General features: G+C 32.2%; 1 protein-coding gene across 1 annotated transcript in view; it reads right to left on the reverse strand.

The window, feature by feature from the left end:
* LOC140059393 (plexin-A4-like) overlaps positions 1-23865 on the reverse strand; it is a 74953-nt gene that overhangs the window by 16191 nt on the left and 34897 nt on the right. Inside the window, exons 8-19 of the mRNA XM_072105286.1 lie at positions 12479-12593; positions 10583-10690; positions 10163-10252; positions 9004-9100; positions 8293-8462; positions 7334-7497; positions 7043-7157; positions 6252-6385; positions 4143-4313; positions 3397-3490; positions 1246-1548; positions 686-856 (exon numbers count right to left, since the gene is read on the reverse strand). Of these exons, the coding sequence (XP_071961387.1) occupies positions 686-856; positions 1246-1548; positions 3397-3490; positions 4143-4313; positions 6252-6385; positions 7043-7157; positions 7334-7497; positions 8293-8462; positions 9004-9100; positions 10163-10252; positions 10583-10690; positions 12479-12593 (1732 nt within the window). The remainder of the gene's footprint in view (positions 1-685; positions 857-1245; positions 1549-3396; positions 3491-4142; positions 4314-6251; positions 6386-7042; positions 7158-7333; positions 7498-8292; positions 8463-9003; positions 9101-10162; positions 10253-10582; positions 10691-12478; positions 12594-23865) is intronic.

The following is a 23865-nucleotide window of genomic DNA, read 5'->3' on the forward strand; positions in this document are numbered from 1 at the left end:
TTGTGAAAAAAGGGACCAAAATGTTCTGTTTTGCAGTAGAATCCCTCCTTTGGGACACCCCCATTCAGGGGACAACCCTATCAATCAATCAAGTTGTGTACATCAAACGAGGAGCAATATACGTGTTGAGACTAAATCCAATCCCTATTCAGGAAACACTTTCCCACGATCCATACTAAAGTAGAAGCAACATGTTTTAACACAAAGGAAAACTCCTATTCAGGAGACCCTCTATTAAGCTCTGTCTACACTATCAAACTAGTTTGACAAAAAAAGTGTGATGTGGCCAAATATGGTAATGAATTTTTTTTGTATTTTTGTATTTTGTATTAATATTTGTCCTCAGTGAGGAAATTAGGATTAGGCCCTCCACGGACCCACGGCAGCCAGCAGTGCAGCGCCTACCAGATTAGGCAATGAGAGTAAAGCATCTTGCCTAAGGATGCAATTAGTATGGTACCGATAACCTCGAACCCATGCCTATCACATGCTAGTCCGATATTACCATTACACCATCACTCTCCAGTATATACAGCACCCAAATATACCCAAATATGGTAGTGATATGACATCATCATATCCATATATGGGCACAGTACATTTTTTGAAGTGTAGACAGAGCTTTAAAATGAGACTTTGTTGGTTCCTGAAGGTGTTCCCTTAATAGAGGTTCAACATTACTTACTGTTACAAGAGGGTTACCCTTCAAAGTGGTACCAGAAAGGTTTTCTTTGGGACGCTTTTCAGGAGCAATACACTGAAGATGTACAGCAGAAAACAAGGACACACTGCATATCTTGTTACCAATGTAAACAACTACATCTTCTTTTGTGCTAGCCAAGGCAAGTCTTTCACCCTATAAACAAATTAAAAAATTGGCATTAAAATTTGCGTTTATTTAAAAAAGAATCAAATTCAAGCATACTAGAAGGTAATTCAGAGCGCAAACCTCCACCTAGGCATATGAAAATTTCATGATGAGTTCCCACAAATTTTGAGTAATCCTGCTAACTAACAAATATATAAATTGAGAAAGAAACAAACACACATACGCGAGCGCGATCGACCACGTAACTTCTCACCAGAAGTGCGGAGATAACAAAAACAATCGGAGAGTTTCAACCTTCCTCAGCGGTAACAACCGGAAACTGATCAAGAAATTTGTTAAATTTGTTGCTACATAATTTTAGTTGGCTACTAATATCAGTATAGGCAATCTGACCAAAGGACTAAAGACACACTTACCATTAACTGTAACGTTCCATCATCCTTCAAATCAAACACGCCATCAACGACATTCGACTTATATTTTTCCGTATCATTGAACAAGTAGTAAATCGGATCAGGATAAATTTGCATTGTAACATTTTCCATTGAATGTTCTGACCACGTTAAAAGTTTCTTTACATTTGCGAAACGGAATCCCACGTCAGCTGTAAAAATAGCCTTGTCCGCATCATCCGACTGTCGTTTGAACCGGTGGTTTACTGATGAGAGGTCGGGAGTAGGGCAGAACATCGCCGAGTCATTGTAGGGCTTTAGGCACTCCTAAATTTAAAAAGAAATGCATTACTGTTTTTCTCTCAGAATAAAAAATGTCATGTGGGCATATCCAATCTGTCACTTTCCCAAGTCAAGAATCTCCCTTTACATGGTTTGGACTAGGCCCTCTTTGCACCTATGGCAGCAGCAGTGCAGTGCTTACTATGAACTGCCTACCAGGGACTAACAGATGGATTGGTACACCCTATTTGAGAAGACTTGTTTTACTCGGTAATTTGAATCTCCCCACAAATAAGAAAGTGCTTTTTTTTAATACTTTTTTTTAATTTTTAAATCTAAATTTTAAAAATAATATATAGTTATAATTATTTGAAAGTATGATCAAAAGAAACGTTTAATAATAACGTTTTAATACACATTAATTAAAAAAAAAATCAAAATGATTTTTTAATATAGTTCCCATTAGACAAGCATAAAGAAACAAACACAGCAAGGTATGTTTGGAAGGAAAATTCGCCCGAGGTGGATGAATGCATAATTAATTTGGTACAATTATTCGCCCACGGTCATGTAACCTCTCTTTAATCGTTTCACAGGTAGTGTCCCCTTAATATGGGAGTTCCATAAAGATCATTTTTACCATTTAATCTAAACTTTAAAAATATGTCACAAAATGATAAGTTTATATTTATTATGGGTGCAAATGACCCCGATTATCAAGCCAGTTATGAAGTATGTATGTTCGGCATTTGAAAGGCGCTTGACTATTCAGGCCTCCACCTGATACTGAGTGACCTTTATGCAACATACATGTTCATTGAATGCTTTTATCATTGCCTTTTATTTTATATCTTTGTTCATTTTTGTAAATGTTGTTCCTTAACCTAGACTTGCCCCAAGTCTGTATTATCTTTTTTTTAAATTTATTTGTTTTTATTTCGACCGCGATTTTTGTCTGAAAATACAGACTTGTGAAACACGTATAGAAATCGATTTGCAGACCGCAAACATACGATAAGAATGACGTAGGTTATCATACCGTATTTGGCTATATGGGGCGGGCGGTATGTAAATATGGATTTCGAATCAACCAATGATCATTTTGTTTCAAAATGAAAGAGATCGAGTACGTAGGCCTACCAGTGCTTAATGTACGATCGAGACTGTTGAAATATAAAATAGTAATGCCAAGTTGTTTTGTTTATTAATTGTTTAGTCCTTGGCCTAGGCCTCTTTCGTAGGTCCTACTCAACTCGCACGTATGACCTGCCAAATAAAACGCCAATGAAGTAGGCCTACATACCACCGGCACACAACAGGGCTACACCACCACACAGAACAGGACAGGGTCTGGGTGGGAATTAAATCAAAATTATCTCCGCGTAATAAATGATCCATTCAATGTTTGATTTGCGGAGAAGCTAGCCTATCATATATCAAGACGAGTTTTCATGTTTCAAAGATCCCATCAAATGTTTACCAGACTACTAGGCATATAAAATAATTTCTAGCCTTCAGAACTTTCATAAATGTACCCAAGTACACATTGTCTAAACGTAACATAGCGCATGCGCATCATCTTAGTTGTTGAGTCTTTGAAATTCTTAAATATGAATATTTAAACGGTGTACGAGAGAGTAGCCAATCGCATGCAGCTGAAACTAGTCAACCGGATAATCGTATGCACCAAGAATTCTTGGTGTCAAACCACGTGACTTGTGCGTGTTTCCCCAGACGGAGTATCCAAAATCAAGTAGTATACGTATGAAACGCCATATGTGCCAAAATATTTATCTTTTAACTAATATTAAGACAAAACTCCGTCTGGAACCCAGACTATCCTTAACCATACCTTGATGTTAAGGTGAATGTTAATAAATTTTGAATTTTTACCTTTTCAAAGGAATAACTTCCCCAATAAATTCTCATACTTGGCTTCTGTATCAGGTTAAATCCATAGCCTGTTATAGTAAGCACACGACCACCTCTACAAATATAAACAAACAATATTTGGTAGACAGCATTCCACCAAGAAAATATAATATGCACATGTGAGCCTACAAAACTGAGCCTACAAACCTAAGCCTACAGTAGCTAGGCTAGGACTTAAAGACTGTTCACAAGCGGACATTTAACGCGACCAACTTAGGTAGTGCATTGTTTCTCTCTTTTTACCATAACTTACCATAAAATGTACAAGATGACATGGTTTAATGTTTTTATAGTAAAATATATGCATTATTTTTACAAAACGAAAAAAATTGTTTGAAATGGTTTTAAGTATTTCACTTTTATTCAATCAATATTTTAAATATTTATAAGGATTTCCATGGAATTTCAAAAAACATTGGGAACAGCTTTTGTGATTTGTTATAAAATTGTGTTGCAGCCCAATTTTTAAGCTTGGTTCCCGACCCAATGTAACGCAACCTAAAAAAATGCCCTTCCAATAATTTTTTTTGCTGCCGCCTATTAAATGGTTCTATTGCATTTTGAGAAAGCTAAGCTTGGTTGGTAAAAACTGGCTGGTGTGTGTGTTTACAAAGTAGGCGGAGCTTGCGTGTTAAATTAAACATTTATGTACAAAATATCCTAATGTTTTTATATTCTGCAGGTAGTACGGTATAGAATATACTTACGACAGTATTGTAGATCTTGGCCTTACTCCATCAACCAATGGGTCTGAATCAAACTTGAAATACTTGCTTGCCACACGCTTTTCATTAGAGAAGTAGACATATAGGTTGACATATGATTTACTTATATTCACTTTAGTCGTTTGGCATTTAATAATTGTATCACTTATATTCCTAAAAACAATAAAACAAAATCATTCATTTAATTGCGATTAACAATATAATTATTATTATTATTTTTTTATTTAATAATAATAATCATTTCTCTTTAGTCATTTCATGAAACTAAAAAAAAAACAAAAACAAGGAGTATAAACGTATTTTTAAATAAATTATATAACTGTATCACTTATGTTTCTAAAAACAATAAAACAAAATTATTCATTTAATTGCGATTAACAATATAATTATTATTATTATTTTTTTATTTAATAATAATAATAATTTCTCTTTACTCATTTCATGAATAAAAAAAAATTTAAAACAAACAAGGAGTATAAACGTATTTTTAAATAAATTATATAATTGTATCACTTATGTTTCTAAAAACAATAAAACAAAATTATTAATTTAATTGCGATTAACAATATAATTATTATTATTATTTTTTATTTAATAATAATAATAATTTCTCTTTAGTCATTTCATGAAACTAAAAAAAAAACAAAAACAAGGAGTATAAACGTATTTTTAAATAAATTATATAACTGTATCACTTATGTTTCTAAAAACAAAATTATTCATTTAATTGCGATTAACAATATAATTATTATTATTATTTTTTTTATTTAATAATAATAATTTCTCTTTACTCATTTCATGAATAAAAAAAAATTAAAACAAACAAGGAGTATAAACGTATCTTTAAATAAATTATATAATTGTATCACTTATGTTTCTAAAAACAATAAAACAAAATTATTAATTTAATTGCGATTAACAATATAATTATTGTTATTATTTTTTTTTATTTAATAATAATAATAATTTCTCTTTACTCATTTCATGAATAAAAAAAAATTAAAACAAACAAGGAGTATAAACGTATCTTTAAATAAATTATATAATTGTATCACTTATGTTTCTAAAAACAAAATTATTCATTTAATTGCGATTAACAATATAATTATTATTATTATTTTTTTTATTTAATAATAATAATAATTTCTCTTTACTCATTTCATGAATAAAAAAAAATTTAAAACAAACAAGGAGTATAAACGTATTTTTAAATAAATTATATAATTGTATCACTTATGTTTCTAAAAACAATAAAACAAAATTATTAATTTAATTACGATTAACAATATAATTATTATTATTATTTTTTTATTTAATAATAATAATAATTTCTCTTTACTCATTTCATGAATAAAAACAAAATCAAAAACAAACAAGGAGTATAAACATATTTTTAAAGATGAAAGTGACCCCCAAAAAAAAAATCTCAAGAGGATTGTGATAGGAGACCCACTACAAACTAGTTACATTAATAAGGATACCGTAAAAAGAATAGATAAATTGACAGATAGACCATGGCAGGATTAACAAGGGACGCACATTGTTAGGGAATGTTTTTTTAATAAAATTTAAAAGATGTATTGTCCCCTGAAAAAATAATTTTTTTAAATTGTTGTTGTTGAATATGCCATTTTAATGTCACATAATAGTTATTGACTTCGACCAAAAATTGGATCGAAACTAAATTTATTTACCTGAAAACACTGGAATTTAAAGCAAAAAATGGTCAAATTGGCTGCCAGCCAGGGGATTTTTGGTTGAATTTAACCATTTATTTTGTCATTTTATAAGTGAAAACATTATTTTTTTCCGTTTTTTTTTCTACGGAAGTGATTCACTTTATAAAAACTACAAAATAACCTATTCAAAGTCTGGTTGAATTAATCTTCATGTTTTTGGGGGACAATACATCTTTAAGATTTTAACAATCTGATTTATGTGTTGTGTTATATATATAATTTTAGATTATTGTATTGTATATATAGTTTATGATATAGCACTTATATATTATGTATGGATTACACACATTGGAATAACGTGAATGAATTGAATTTGTTTGAATAACCATTAAACACAGCCAAAGTTACTTACGTTATTAGGCAAGGCGAGTAGTCAATCATCACCTTCTGTTCAGAACCGGTTTTGAATAACTTCCCATGTACGGTTATAGTTATTCCTCCTGACATTGGCCCAGCTAAAGGAGAGAAGCTCGTCACTTCTGGATTCTGCAGCGGAAAAAAAAATCAATCAATTAAAAACCCCTCAATAAAATTGAATGAATATACCTCGTGTAGATTCCAAATCAACATAGTCCTCGTAATTAATTTCCATAATTATAGAGAGAGCTATAACAGTTACAAACGGAGCCATGTGTACTAGTAACACTAGGGAAAGTTGTGGTGTTTCAATGTTGCTGTGTAGCCGCTATGCATATTCTGCACAGCAATTTGACCCCCTGTCATGCTTCATTGCCTGTCAGATCCGAAAGTTCATTGTTTGACTACAAAACATTGGCCTAGGACAAAAGTTTATATGTATCTTTTATTGCAGGTGTTATTTCTTTATACTCGGCAACTTCTTCTGTCAAAGACTGGTCTCCCAGAGGGCCCAGTTATGATCAGTGGCTGTGTGTGTACTAGTACACTGGGGTAACCCATACTCATTTCGAAAGATGTACTAGGTTCTTTAAAGTACACATGAGCTATATGTATACACTGGACCTACAACTTTTAGTCCTTATCCGAGAAGACTTATTCTACCACCAGAACCATTGAGCCTCGAACCCTTGCCGATGTTAAGGCTACGTAATTACGGTTTCACTGTCTTAACCTACCACTCACTCGTTCATACAAAAACTATGGTTATGCTTTAGATTGTATTACCTGGTATTTCAACTTAAATGATTTGCTTGATAGATCTTCACCATCTGACCCCTTTATCACCAATACCACATCTTTATCACCTTCTGTTGTAAATTTAGGAGCCTGGACTGTCACGCTACAATACACAAAAGTAAGGTAAGACATACAGCAGAACCTCTAACAAGGGGACACTATTGGGATCCAACAAAGATTTTTTTTCATAGTGGTGTTTATTTGAATTAAATTTATTCAACAATTTCAATTATTCAAAATGCCTTGACTAAAATTAGTTAGTTTACCACTGCAACTTACCTTTCTCCAACAATGTACTCATTTTGGACAATTGAACTACTTTCACCATCGATTGTGACCGACACAACGTCTTCTACTTTTTGGCCAAGGTTTACTCCCTTGATGGTCACAAGATCTGGTGGGCTTGCTGTCTTCCCCATCGTTGCCAAAGTAGTTGGGGTGACCTGAAAATAACAAGTATACTAGTGAATATCTTTATCAGATGTTATAATAGCGCAGTCTTTTCTGTTTTTTCGCCAAGAGTAGAACAGATGGCCAAAGACAGAACAAAATGGAGAGGTTTTGTTGAAACCGTATGTCAATGCTGGGATGAAGAGGATAGCACCTTACCATGTATGCTCAGTAGAAACTCTTTAATGTTCTACTCTCAATTTGGCGGGGCATGTATTTTAGTCGAGGGGTTTTCAACATAATCTTACGAGCCAGATATACAGTACAGCTAAAAATTACTGCAACGTAACGCACATCCCAGCTTTGTGGCTGTGAACTGCATTGTTTTTACTTCCCCATGGTATTGCGTGGTAGAGCATGGGACAGCAATAAAAAGACAATACTTCATGGGTTTTCGATCAAAAAACAATGCCCCAGGCATAGATTACGAAGCAGTGGGAATGAAGGCGTAATTAATAGCTGTACTGTACAGCATATTTATGTCGACAATAATAATGTGTTAAATACATAAAATTTCTAAACGCTTCACATTATAAACTCAGTCATTGGATGAAACATGTATGGACAGTTTCGAATTAGGCAGCTAGCAATCAGCGCAATTGTGTTTGACTCTACTAGGCACACATATGCTTGTACATTAACCTCTTTTTGATTATTTTATTTCATTCATATTATTTTGCAGTAGCTCTTCATGCATTAACGGACCGCATTTGCCACACAGGCCTTCTGTTGCAGTGCGTGTACCATTTCGTTATTCAGGATTACGACACAGACTAAACAATTTGTACCTTAGTAATTTTTGGGGCTGGGCAGACGTCAACTTCGTTAGAACATAGATTGCTAACGGTACAACCTTTTCCGTTTCCACACCACACACAGTCGAGAGATGGTTCAGCTGTGATGTTGGACAGACATCTACTACAATCAGGTCGTTCAACTGAACAATTGTATAGCGTAACTAAGAAAGTATTAGAAAATCAAACACAAAGGTTATACATAAAGGATACTTCAGGAAATTACAGTAGGCCTTCTTCAGGACACCCCAATTAAGGCCAATTTACACGAGTAAATAAAACTATAGGATCTATGTTATTCCTAATTATGACCTTTTACACACAATGCGGAGTGGACGGGCAGTTTCCGCTCAGGATGGACACAGATTCTACATGGGACAAGCTACATGGTTTTCCATTTACCGTTACTGCTCATCTTTGTAAATTGACCTTTAAGTGGACACATTCCTGTGAAACAACCCATATTTCTAAAAAGGCAGAGAATCAACTGGTGCTGAACCAGTTCATTGGTTCAAATCCTGGTTAGCGGGGAGGGCATATCCTCATACTTATCAACCAAGCTACATCCAGACCTTAATAGGGGTGTCCCCTGATTATGGGCATTCCCCAATAATGGCTGTCCCCCAATTACGGGTGTCCTAAATCTCAAAGCAGGGATTTTATTAGAAAGTAAAGAATATAAATATATAAATATAATATACGTACCATTGTATTCATTGTCAATGATGGTATCGACATTTTCAATTACCCAAAGGACTGTTACTTTTGTTGTTATGTTTTGGACATCCTCAGCATATTCATACTAACAAAAAAAAATTTATTTAAATGAATTTTATTTAGTATTTATTATAGAAAAAATGTTGAATGAAAAACAACAATTGCTCATTTCAAGTTCCGCTATAAAATGTGATAAAATTTAAATTGAGTGAATCAGTATGATCCGATTGGTAATTTTTTAAAATTAAACTTCATATTTTGGAGAAATTTGTGCAAGGGTTAACATTTAATATTCATCCCCAAATGGAGAAAATTCAGATTCGGTCCATGGCAGTGTTATAAAACTAATATTGATAGTTTGTATATATAATATGAGAAATAGACACTAATATTTTTATGAGTTAAAAAATTGTTAATATTCTCTCCATTCCACTAAAAAAACATTCATTATTTGTATAATATAAACAATAGGTTTTAAATGAATGAAATAAATATTGAAACCTAGGGTACACTTTATTCCAAAAGAGGTTCTATTTATGATAGACTAGCAATAGAACTGGACCTAAGACCCTGTTGAAGGTAGGCAAGCTATACTTGCAACAAGTCACTAAACCATTCATAGCATAGTGCCAAACATACTGTTCAGTGCATACATTAGTAATACTAGTCACATTTAAATATGTTGCATTGACAGGCACTAGAATATCTCTAAACCTTATAACACTAAATATGAAATATCCCTTCATTAATATTTGAAAATTGCAAACAGGAATTTTATCCTCAGGGGTATTATGATATAAACTAAGAGATTCGTTGCAAAACGACTCGCTTTAATAATGTAGCATATTAAAACAGAATAATAAAATGTAAATAACATTGTATTGTATGAATAAAACATAGTTCTTTTAAGAAATTTGAAATTTGCATAAATAAAGTTATGCAAATTTCAATTAAAAAATAGATAAATGAATTTAGGTATAATAATTTATTATTGTGCAAGTTTTAGACTAAACCTGGGTTACATTCAATTGTCTTGGTTAATTACAAATTGTTAACGTTAACATGCTTCCTTCCAATCCCAAGGTTCAATGCTAGGGTTGTAACTCACGACTCTTTCAACTCCACTTCCTAAGCCCTAAGTACTTACTGCCTTGCGATCACAAATGATGTCATCTCCTTTACGTTTCGCATTCAGTTTTGATTGCAGTGTCTCCACTTGGCAATAAAAATTTGATACCTGGAACAAACAAAAGTGAAATTAATTTTATTCCATATATCTGTATAATTATTCTTAATGCACTTGGTTATAATAATATAAATAATTACGTCAGAGTTAAGTACAATTGTCGCCCTGTATAAGAAAATATCGGCCTTTTCTCGTTAAACAAACGAGGGCTAATAACACTATAGGCAAATCTACAAGATTCTCAGTGATATATCTTAACATATAACATTATTTTTCCAGTATCATAGGAATATCGGTAATACAGCATCTCATGTGTAGTTTAAGGGTTAGGTTATCATATATGATACAGTGTTTCTGCCCTAGTATATTAGATTAACTTACTATTTCTGGGACGTTGACTGTTTTGATGACGAATTCATCAGACACACCAACATGAAGCTGTTGACTTTGACCATTAACAATCTGTGGACACCGGGCTGCCGAGGTCACCTTTACAAAAGATAAAACGAAGAAAAAAAAGAGAAATGTTGTTAATGAAACATACTTTTAATTTGCGACACTTATCAAACAAACACATTTACCCAGGAGTTCATTTAATACATTAGATCTAGGGTCAATTGCGGACATGACACTACCATCTTAAGTTTTACCAATTTTAATATTGTTTGTTACTTCTTTGCTACACAAGAACACAACAAAAAAATCAGAATGCAGAAACATCATTTCTTAACAATTCCGTTCTTGGTTCTCTAGGGCCAGCAGCAAGGAACCTTCTTCAAATTTTGGAACAAAGAATTTATGATCCATGCTATTTATTAATTTATTATTTGGTGGCATTCAATGTTTGTAAATGGCTGGCTAGATCCGAGGATGTTCTGGCTCTCTAGTGCCAACAGCCTGTTCAGAGTGCTTAAAAACATCATACAGATCGAAAAAAGTGATGTAGAGCAGCAATTGACATGGGCAAGATATATTTACAGCTTTGTCTACACTATCAAACTTTATGAAACATAAAAATGCGATGTGCCATATATGATATGGACATGTCATATCACTACCATATTTGAGCATACCACTACCATATTTGGGTACATCACATCTTTTTGTCAAACTAGTTTGATAGTGTAGACCTCGAGCTTAATGTGGCCTGATAAATGTTCATTCATATAAATTGCTTTAATGCTTATATTATCATCAGCTCCGCTGGGAAATTTAAACTTTCCAATTGAAGTACATAAAATATAAATGACTATCAAATTTTTTTAGACAGATATGATGAAAAACTATAAATGTTCATAATTATAGTTCATCTTAAGCCATTTGTCTATTTTATAATCAATAGATTATTTAAGAGAGAAAGGTCTCTGTGGTGTAATATATCAAGTCAGAATTAATACGATGTGAAAAATTCTTTATTAGAAAAAATTCCAGCTGTTTGTTTAAGAACATTGTAACATACGTTTTGTGTAAAATAAAAGTCAAGAAAAGGACACATAAATTATTTGTCAAAGTTCTATGTAAAAATATTCGTATCACCTGCTTGTGGAAAAAATGTATCTTAAATATATATAGTAGTCGGTACAGTAAAATATAACGTGACTAAAATTTTAAGAACTTGTTTCTCCTTTATAAAATATTTAAAAATGTGATATCCTTTGCCATTTCATTGGTTAATTAAGCATCACATGCCGTTCGGTATTAGTTCTATCTAACAGAAAAGTGATATCTTATGGTGATAATTAATTGTTCTAATGCATGTTTAATTTGAGAATTTCCTGCCATGCATTAAAAAATTAACCTATAGTACGAGTGTTCTACTACGCGTTTAAAATTGAAGAAATTCTTAGCCTCGAAAATGATTCAAAATACTAAAAACGATACACAGTGCTCTAAACAACATTTTTTAAACGATATATGGCGTCTTAAATAATAACGCCTAGTTGACTCTCAAGTAGTTTAACATATAGTATTTCTATGGATATATCCCATATTATGTCATTCTACAAACTGTTATAATCTAGTAGAGTTTTTCAGCTTATAATACTAAACAGGAACAATATTCATTGTTTTAACGCTACTTGTACTTTCAAGTACCAATAGAATATATACAACAATTTCCTATTGCATCTATTCCGACAACCAGTTAAGCTCTGTCTACACTATCAAACTAGTGTGATGTGCCCAAATACGGTAGTGAAATGCCCAAATATGGTAGTGATATGACATTATCATGTCCATATATGGGCACATCACATAATGTTTGAGAGTGTATCTTACGTTTTCTCCTTGCAGAACTATAGATTGGTCTTTACACTCTGTTTGGTCTATTGTACACAAGTTGCTGAGTACACACCAGTCACAACCCCATCCACTTTCAACACAACTAGAACATCTGTTGGAGAAAAAAAGAAATTAAATTTAGTTAATAATAATATCCTGTATTAGTGCTAAATGTTGTGAAACCTCTAACCCCGGTCATTTTTGGATCAAACACGTATGGAAACATACTCCGATAAATGAAGTTAGTAAATAACTTTTTTTGTAATTTATTCTTTGTTTTGATGATCATTTTATGATGATGATAGACAAATAAAGCATTTCAGTATACAAAGAGGCATTGATCAAAATAAAAATTTAACACTACATTCAGACTTATATTGTTAGGGTTTCTTATCTAAAGCCAAGTGTATGACAATCCAATGTAAGTCAGGGTGTTCAGACACTAATGATTAAATTTCCTAATGCCTAGCATTGTAACACATCACTGATCAGGGTTGTTTATTTGCCAGTGTCAACATTAAGTAGGATTTTGGTAACGGACCTCTTGCTGCTAATACATAATATAATCTTCTGTTGCGTAAATCTTTTATGCTCCTAATCCACAAGTGTATGTCGCGTATGGTAAATAGCGCTAAATTTAAACTTTATCTAAATTTGAGGTGCGAGGCATAAAGGAAATCTTCCGCTAATCCGCAGCCTAGTTCAGAAATAACGATGTGTGTGACATTAGACTAACTAGTTTAAAAACAACAACATTGACTAAAATAAATAATATTTTATAAACAGTTTGTAATGCCGATTTAGAATATCATGGTTTGTAACATTAACATCAAATTATTCTAGTTGGCCTTTGAAAAAATAGAAATTAAACCATAGAGATATTATAGTTCACTATAATATCTCTATGATTAAACCCGTCACCAAATACTCTATATATGTCTGTATGATTATACATAGAAATTAAATTTCCCTGACTATAGATTCAAAAAGTCAAAGTTCATAAATGCCAATCATATAATTCATAGACAGTCAAAATACAAACACAATTACAACAAAAACACATTAGGAAACAAATAAACACCACAAAAATAATATCTCTCAGCAATGCCTCTTTCACTGTATTAATGAAGTGTCTAATGGCATTACACGGTTGACTGAACACAGTGCAATAGCAGCATAGTACTTGTATATTATTATTATGGTGCACACATTGATAGGACGTGTGATACACTACTTTGTCTAGAATGATTAATGTCATGTTTAGTTGCAAACTTTAGGAATCATCAGAATTGTCTAAGGGCATTTTGATTAAAACTCTGGCGTTGGACAAAGACGAACGCAGGGGTGTACTTGAATAGTAAACGTCCTTTATTTTTCATACTAGTAATTTTTCATTTTATTAAATAATTGGGTTTCAAACTAAGACTTCTTCCAAGTCTTTTTTGAAATATTTTAATTATACTGGGCGACCTCTTCAGTCAAACACTGGTCTTCCAGAGGGCCCAGTTATAATCAGTGGCTGTGATGTACTAATTCACCGGGGTAACCCCTACTCCCCTCGAAAGATGTACTAGGTTCTTTAAAGTGCACATGAGCCAGATGTGTAAACTGGACCTACGGTTTATAGTCCTTATCCGAGAACACTTGTTCTACCACCAGAACCATGGAGCGAGTGAGCCTCGAACCCTTGCCGATGTTTGGCTACTGTATGTAATTACGGTCCCACTGTCTTAAACCGCTCGGCCACTCACTTACTACTTGACCTGTGAACCAAACCCTGCTCCTCTTTGCAGACAACCCCTTTGAAACATAGTAGTACATTCCTTTTAACCCTTGTAAAAAGCATCTTGATTGATTACAGCAGGTTTGATCTGCATATTTTAGGTCCCACCAAAAAACAACATGCAATATCTGTTCAGTAGATATCAGGGATGATGTCAACATGATTCCACTTCTGCAGTTACTCTTTAACCTGTTAATGTAATCATTTATTCTTAGCAAGCTTTTTCTGGGTAATCACACACACACACACACACTGCTTTATTGCAGTGACTGCCTCATAAACGTCTTCATCTTCATCCGGCTCCTTTGTTTGGTCACCTAGGTAGGGGTCTGGAACCGCGACAAAATGGTGACCTTCCAAAGACATTGCGTATTATTATCATATATTATTATTATTATTATGACAGACGATGACCTCAGATCCAAAGTATAACTAACTAAAATTAAGAAACTTCTCTACTAAGGATGAGTTCTGTTGGGTTCCGTTATTTGTTAAAATATTTTTATACAATAATTTATAATCATCTGCTATTAGGTCCTCTGCTTGTGATGAACACTACGTATAAGTATTTGCTGCAGTTACTGCAGTAGAATAATTTTAACATTATCCCCAATGAAATTGTATACTAGCCTAAGTGTAACTCCATTTTGTATTAAAAACAGTATAATATACCCAATCAAACAAATACACTGAAACTAGATTATAAAATATTATTTGAAGAATTCCTCCGATAGTGACTAGACAATAGCAAGGTATGCGCAGTACCCTGGACTTTGCAGACTTTTAATACGCATTCCTTTGTGCAACGAATCTCTTTCAATATCATTTATCATTGTATAAATATTGGGCACCTGGCAATCAACAGGTATTTATAATCAACCCTTATGTTGCTTATGTTAGTCAACAATAGATTTTAAGCGGAACTTGTAGTTAATATCAACATTGGATGTCTGTAGTGATTGACGACAAAGGGTGTGATTACAAGATAAACACTTGCTCATCATCAAGAAAAATAATGTTAGGACTATAAGCATATCATATTTGAACATCCTTTACTTAATAGTGAATGCTGGAAACCTAGATAAACTGGTATATATTCCAATTGTAAAAAGGCGTTTTGTTTTTAAACTTTCTTTTATCAAGAAACGTCCGGGTTTTAATCAGATTAATCAACACACGCTTGCTAAAAAGACGTGTGTTAAATAGAGCATATTTTACCATACTATTCATTATTTAATAGTGAACGTTTAAAATATAGACTAGCTTCCCACCAATTCCCTGGTCTATATTCAAATTGAAAAAAGGCGTTTTTTGTTTTTAACCTTCCTTTATCAGGACACGTCCGGGTTTTAAACGGATCAAACACACGCTTGCTAAAAATAACAACGTAGTGAACTATGCTGACTTAAAACTAAGTAGAGAACGTATATGCAGTAAGCTTATCTTTCTGTCTAGGAAATTCCTTGTAATAACAAAGAGGAAGAAATGATGACGGTGGTACATTGGGATGTTCCCACATGAGGGCTTGGTTGTGGACCGCTTCATTATGAGTGAGTGAGTGGCCGAGCGGTTAAGACAGTGGCACCGTAATTACGTAGCCATAACATCGGCAGGGGTTCGAGGCTCACTCACTCCATGGTTCTGGTGGTAGAACGAGTCTTCTCGGATAAGGACTATAAACCGTAGGTCCAGTGTACACATCTAGCTCGTGTGCACTTTAAAGAACCTAGTACATCTTTCGATACGAGTAGGGGGTTACCCCGGTGTATTAGTACATCACAGCCACTGATCACCAACTGGGCCCTCTGGGAGACCAGTCTTTGACTGAAGAGGTTACCCAGTATAAATATAAATTTCAATCAATCAATTTCAATGATACAGGGGTGCTCTAGGAACTTTTTGTTTATCTAAGCCCTCCCTCTGGAGAGCATGGACTATTGTCAGTTTATCCAAGTATTGGCAATCCAAAAAATATACACAAATATTTCCCTGTCTGTTTCAAGAAAAAGTGTTCCCTTAATAGGGATGTCCCTTGAATAGGTGTTCTACTGTATTAACATTGCCACAAAAAAAAAGATGTTAATGTTGCTAACAATAAAACCTTTCAATTCAGAGTGTTTAATCTCAACAAATTTATTCAAACTAAACAATCACCTAATTATTATATTTTTAATAAATTATATTTGATATAATTTGATAAGTCATAAATACATAATCAGATTATTATTATCATTATTGAATCACTTTCATATTGCTTTTAAAATATCATGATTAACTCTGATTTGTGTTGGCTTCACGTTATATTAAATCAATATTTTAAGAATCCAATATCATTGTTTGAAATGATATCACAATTAATAGTTAATTGAACTCTTCCATACTGTTTAAATCATGTTCACAGTCTAATAATAAAGCTAGTCATAGGATAGTGATGAGAATATGTGTCGCAAAGACATATTCCAATCTGGTGTATAGTAGTTAAGCTAGTCATAGGATAGTGATGAGAATATATTCAAATCTGGTGTATAATAGAGTTGTTTATGGAATTGAAAATTGTGTATATTGTTTTTGCTTTATATATTTTAGATGTTATACAGTAATGTATGAGCAGCGTATTATTTATAGCTTTCATTTAAAAGAAAATAAAGTAGTCATTAAAACATCAAAAAAGAAACAGAACGTTTCACATGCGGACATACACATGTTTGCTCAAAAACGTACAGAGTGGCGAACACAAGTGAGACGGGCAATGTCTAATGACGACTAGCATTTGATGATTTTTTTTTTATACGAAAAACAATTCTGCAATGGCGGTTCATAGATACTACAATAAGCATTTAACATTTCAATTATGACTTCAGATTTATTTGCTGTCGTCCACAAAAATGTTGCCTTTGGTGGCGACATTTAATTTTGCTTTTTTTTTCAGCCGTGCGCCAAGTTAACAAAATTTTAAATAATCTACATTGCAAATAATAACGTATCTAACGTAATGAATTATCTACAGTACAGTTAGTTACAGATAGTTAATATAAAACCAGATGAAAACATTTTTTGAAAAATACATCAAATTTATTTATAAGTTGGAGTATTTTGCAGGAAAATTGTAAAATAAGAATATCAGGTTAAATTTGAATATAAAGTTATATTAGTAAAAATCGGGTGAAAATCGCATTATATCGGGAGCACTGAAGATTGGTTTTAAAATCTCCGTATATAAAATCAATCAACTATCACTAAAACCCGCTTCATATTTGTATGTCAAAAGTTAATACATTTCATCCCAATATTTTGCAGTAAATTCACCCATACTATTATCATATAATAGCCATTTGAACGACAGTACGCATTAAGACTTTATTCTCTGTTATTCTTAATGCCCATTAAAAACTTAATTATCCCCGAGCTATATATCCACTGGTTAGTTAATATGCTGCGTATAGTAACATATCTGTATTTTTAATATACCCAAAGGGGTATTATAATATAAGCATTAGTCTATTACTATAGCATCAACTAATGGGAAATTTAAAAACGCAGGTTTCCCTCTAATAAAAGACCACTTGGAGACCAGTATGAGTCACCTTGGAACAAGAACTACTTCTTTGATTTTAAATACAGATCGTAAAAGTTGCAATCAATTTAATATTATAGGATAGACCTACAAAATTTGATATTTTAGATTCAAATGCTAAAAGAACCATGTCAAAATTATTCTACTGCAGTTACTGCAGTAAAACTACATTATGTTTATTTTTTAATAACCTGAATGCAATTATTTAACAAGTTTTTTTTTTTAAGTAATCATAAACACTGTTTATTATAGTGATTGACTCATAAACTAAAATCGTATGTTATTACAGAAAAAATCGTAGTACTGCAGTAACTGCAGTAGAATAAATTGACATGATTCTTTAGCATAATAATGCATGGCTAAAAAAGACTAACCAGTCAGAGAAGCATATGTAGTAACAATTCAAATTTAACGACTTCAATTACAAAAACACACAAATTTAGGCCGACAAAACAATTTTTTTACTTTCGCTTTTATCACAACTCTAAATTTCGGTGCAAGCTAATTTCGCCGCATGCGGTAATGTTCTCTAAATTTACTCTCGTATTGAGTGAATTACAATGTAATGAAACTATATATGTGTATTCCAATTTAATGACTATATCTAGCCAGTGTTATTGCTATCATTTTAGCATACCAATAGTTATTACGTATAACATCAGTAATGTCAATTAAATAGCTAAAATTAACATTTGTTGAAAGATTCGAATGTTATTGATGTGCAGTGCTTGGAAAGAGATAATAATATTGTATGTGTCTATAGTGTTACCTTTCTATATGCAGGATTCTCCATTTTGGAAAGTAACATATAAAATATTTAATAAATCTGATCAAAAAAACATATTTCTAAATATAATCATAATGTGCCATTAGTTAAATATTTATTTGTTAAATGAAATATCTGGAACATTATGAATTCTTTATGATTATATTTATATCTAACATTAGCAAATGATATGTAATGCAGCTGTTTATATATATGTCTTTTTTTCTGTTTAGCGGTTGGTATAAGACAAGTTCTTTTCCTTGAAACCGCTTCTATTATTGTTACCATTTAACTTATTGTAAATGTATGCTTCTTTTTTTTCCCTTGAACTGTTTAAATAAATTTTTGTATTTGTTCCTCTTCATTCCAATAAAAAGAATTATTGGGACCCAACAAAGTGTCGTTTTAATCGGGATGTTCCTTATATAGGTTGATCATAGATTTAAATAGCAACAAAGAATCAGTAACAATGTACTATGAGGCTCTTTAATTGCCATACCAAAAATAACAGAAACAATAAGACGACTGGCATTTGCTGGACACTTTCTTCACAATAAAAAAGAAATTATTTCAGATGTTCTGCTGTGGCAGCCAAAACATGGGCTTGCAAAACAACTCACATACATTGATGTACTAGAGATGGATACTGGTATGCAGAGAGATGAAATGGCTGTCACAATGGCAGAAAGCAAATTTATGGATGAATCTAGTCATATCCCGGACTAAAATAAGTATAGTTTTAATTTTGTACCTTATCGGAAAGTATCTCAAACGGGTTTTACTGTACTAAGTAGCTCTTCACCAAAAGTATTTCCCCACTTGAACCTAGCCTAGTGATCCAGGGGTCATGGGTTCGAATCCCACCTGAGAAGCAACAAAGTACCACACCATTTTTTCAAATGGAATCTTTACTAGTAGAAAACTATATACTAGATCACTACTGTAAAATCTTCAAGCTGTGTATTTTGATAAGTAATCGACACTGGCATTATCTCAAACGAAATCTAAATTTAATGATTAGTCCATTTTAAACTACAACGCAGAAATAGTTCAGAAGCAAATTGTATATTCATTACGCGTGTCAACTTCGTTGTCATATATAATTTCTCGAACCTTCTATAAGAAGTAAAATTCATCGACAGTTTGTTTCCATTTATTTCGAAAGCTCTCAGAAGGTGACAAAAGTTGTAAACATCAAAGTAGCATTTCAGTGAAGGTGACGCGTGACTCACAAAGTTTTGCATTGGACCTTTTGCTATTAAGTGATATTTTTGGTAACTTTTATATTATGAGATGACACATGACAACAAATTAAACTAGGCCTCACATTTTCCATGGTTCTTTCCCGATCATTCCTTCCCGATCATTCCTTCTTTAAATTACTGTAACAACATTTTTTAACCGCAATGACAATTTTTAACCTGTAATTTTATCTCTTGACATTTCTTTACCTGTAATGACATTTTTCTGACCTGTAATGACATTTTGTTATTTCTTACATTTTTTGACCTGTAATGACATTTGTTGACCTGTAATGACATTTGTTTGACCTTTAATGACATTTATTTGACTTTTATTACTATTTTTTTATTTGTAATGACATTTTTATAACTTCTAATAACATTTCTTTGAGCTGTAAAATGACAATTTTTTACCTGTAATGACATTTTTTGATCTGTAATGTTTGTTGTTCTTTTCTTAGTTGAATGACGTTACTCTTTTCTTAGTTTATATTTTACTGTGCTATTCTCAATAACTTCCACAATAACAAAAGGAAAACATTAATAAATCTTTATTTTTATTGGAACACTTCCATTTAATGGTCAGTTACAGGATAACAGCCAGACCAATCAATTTCATCAAGTCTCATCATCAAAGTTCTTATGAAACATTATATGATGTTTAATGACAAATAATATTTTACAATTTCTAATAACTATGATATGTGTATTGTATGTATGTAAAATGTTTCAACATTTTGAGTTTTGTATTTGTCTATTATTTTTTTATGGCCTGTCATGACCTTGACAAAAAGACAATTTTTGCATGATTTTTTTTATTAATGTTTATTGTGTATTTTTATGTATTTGTTTTGTTTTAATATATTTAGGTAAATTGATAACCATAAGCAAATTCATGACAAAAAAAAATGTGTTTTTTTTAATGATTTTATGTGTACTGTGTTTATTTTTTCATCTTCATTAATGGTCACAACCTTGAAAAAAGAAAACACCTTTGGTGATCAAGATTTAAAAAATGATATATATATGTAAATATGTTTTTTTTTATATGTATCATTAATGACCTTGAGAAGTGTTCTGTGTTGAAATAAAGTTATTACTGTGACCTTTAAACCAGGTCAAACAAGGATTCGAACCAAGAACCCTGATGTGCTAATCTCCAATGCCAGTATAATCATATCCTATTATTATTATTACCAAATGGCAAATAGGATACAATGTTCATTTCTAATTACTTAAGCCGGTACCAAATATGACTAATACTAATCATTTATTTCAAATTAGAGACATCTCTAATTAATGATATATCTAGAAGCTATCCATATTTTACCAAATTCTGCATATCAATGAAAAGCTATTATGTAAATGGTTATTTTATGAGGTAGGTTTCTCGATGGTAAACCTGTGATTAAAGATATTGAACAAGATGTAATTATTATACAAATCAACGTTACAACCCTTTCTTTTGGATACCTCTATTTTGGGGATACCTCTATTATTAAGGAGCCACTTTTCTCATGAAACAAAAACAGTAAAACCCCTATTAAATGGACACCTTTGGAAAAGTGCCCCTTTAATAGAGGTATCCCTTGATTAGGAGGTAACATATATATATATATTACCCTTCATTTGTTTCACTAGAAAATGTCCCTTTATAATAAGGGTGTCCCCTGAATAGGCGTGTCCAAAAGGAGGGATTCTACTGCATATGAACACCATGGCCAACATTTACAGTGAGGGAGAACTTTGGTTCCCAAAGTCCTTAATATGAGTACTACTAGTTCTGTATCAGGGAACATTTTCGCCAGTGTAACGTAGCAAAAAGCTATACAAAACAACCTTATTGCTACACATTTTGAAAATTGTGTAGCAAAAAATACAATACAAAACTATGTTTCTCGACTTAAAAATCAGTTTGATTAGCAATATTGCTAAACAAAATTTTTAAATGAAAATTTTCCCTGTGTATTTTAAAATATTATGCAGTACTTTCTATACATTAATTTAATGTAATATACCCCAAGTATTTAAATATAAAAAATATATTATATAATAGATTATAATCCCAGAACAAATTAAGGGTTTACGTAAAGTACATTGCATCCATAATGAAAAAAAAAACTGCATCAATGAATTATGACCTTTGAAATATTATTAAACATTCATTGTATTGCATATTTTTTCAAAGTACCAATTAATAAATATTTAGATATTAAAAAATTAATATAAAATGAATTATTCATGAAGTTAAATCAAGGTTTTCTTTGTCCCTAGTGCAATCATACTGAATTTTTCAGAGTACATTTCTGTTTTAACTCGGGATGGGATATTTATTTAATATCGTAGAAGGCCTATCTAAAGGGACCCATTTAGGACCCAGAAAAGTGTCCATTTAATAGGGTGTCCGCTAAATGGGTGTGGGTCTCAATGTTAAAAAATATATTATCCAACAAATGAACAACTCAAATTAGTTATTTTTGTATGTGTTTAGGCCGAGGATTAACAATAGTAAATTAATCACGGTCTTATCAGATAGGTGGTATTCTCCCCCCCCCCCCTCCCCGATACAGCCTGTTTTGTGAACCAGATCAGATGGTTACTTGTCTCGAATGATGAACTGGGTTCTTTAAAGTTAAAACTGTGTACACTGGACCTAATATCGAACCCATATCAACATTGTTGGCTCTTTAGGTACGGTAAACAGCGTCCTGCCTTAACAGCTCAGCCATTTGACTTGCAAAACAAATAAAATCAAAACAAATAAACTATTAATATATGAAAGTGAAACCAAACATTAACACAATGTCTTTTATGACTATTTCCAAAAAAATGAAAGTACTGTAACCTATGACATCAGATGTGCATGGACCATTACAGTCAAAGTTTATTACTTTAAACATAAACAATATAACTAAAAAACAACAAGCATTGGGCAATATTCAAATGTCAAAAAGACTTCCATCCGGTTTCTGTAGATGCAGGTTTTAAATGGGAGGAAAAACAGTTGAACCATGAAAGAGACCTTCAGGACCCAAGAAGGTGTCCCTGTAGAGGTGTCCAAAGGGACGAGGTCTATATCTACTGTATGCTTTGTGAGAAAATAACTCAATTGTATAGAAATAAAAACGGGGAAAAATTCAATTAACCAGTTAAATGCTGCTTGTGCGTTGGAAAACCATTTAAACAGTTATCACTGTGAAATTCATTTTTTGCTGAAATGAAAAATAATGGCTTGATTGACTGATGTTAAAAGTGTTCATTTTTTAAGCAATGTCTTTTTACAACCAATATAGTTCAACAATGTAAATATTTTGAGTTTTAAGAATAATATTTAGAAATCAAAAGGTACATACTGAACATAACATCAACTCTGTGGGTAGATCTCAACTGATATGAAATATTAAGCACACTCAAAATATAAATACAGGTATATAGAGCCGGAGGGCCTGTTTCTGCTGCATTAACGCTGAATAACCATTTATTTGAAAATAGATAAAAATCTAAAATTTATATATCGTTTAAATCAGGTGGGCAACATTTATTGTTATTATTTCAAAATTCATAAATGGTTTCTTTTATTTCTTTAAATATATCAGTACAGGGGAAAAACATATTTACCGGTAAGTAAATTTTTTCTGAAAAAATTCTTTAAAATAAAAATGTATTGCATTGGAAACTAGAAGGGCACTCAGGAGAGCGCAAACCTCTGCATAGCCATATGCAAATTTAATGACTTTAAAATCTTATGAAAATCGGGCAATAAATTTTAAAAAAATTCTGCTAACTAGAAAGAAACAAACACACGAGATTAACCACATAACCTCTTTCTATTCTGGCAGAGGTCAATATTACAAGAACAAAAACAACTTTGTTTACCAGTGGCTTTAACATGTGATTTCATCACCAGAACATTTTACGTTTTTGTCATACAACTGTCTATTTAGTAAAAGTAACAGTTTTCCAAAAAACACAGTTGCCCGGAAATCTGTAAGATGGCTACTGTTACACGAAAATTATGCC

The sequence above is a fragment of the Antedon mediterranea genome, chromosome 9 (genome assembly GCF_964355755.1).
Source record: "Antedon mediterranea chromosome 9, ecAntMedi1.1, whole genome shotgun sequence".
NCBI classification, from domain to species: domain Eukaryota; kingdom Metazoa; phylum Echinodermata; class Crinoidea; order Comatulida; family Antedonidae; genus Antedon; species Antedon mediterranea.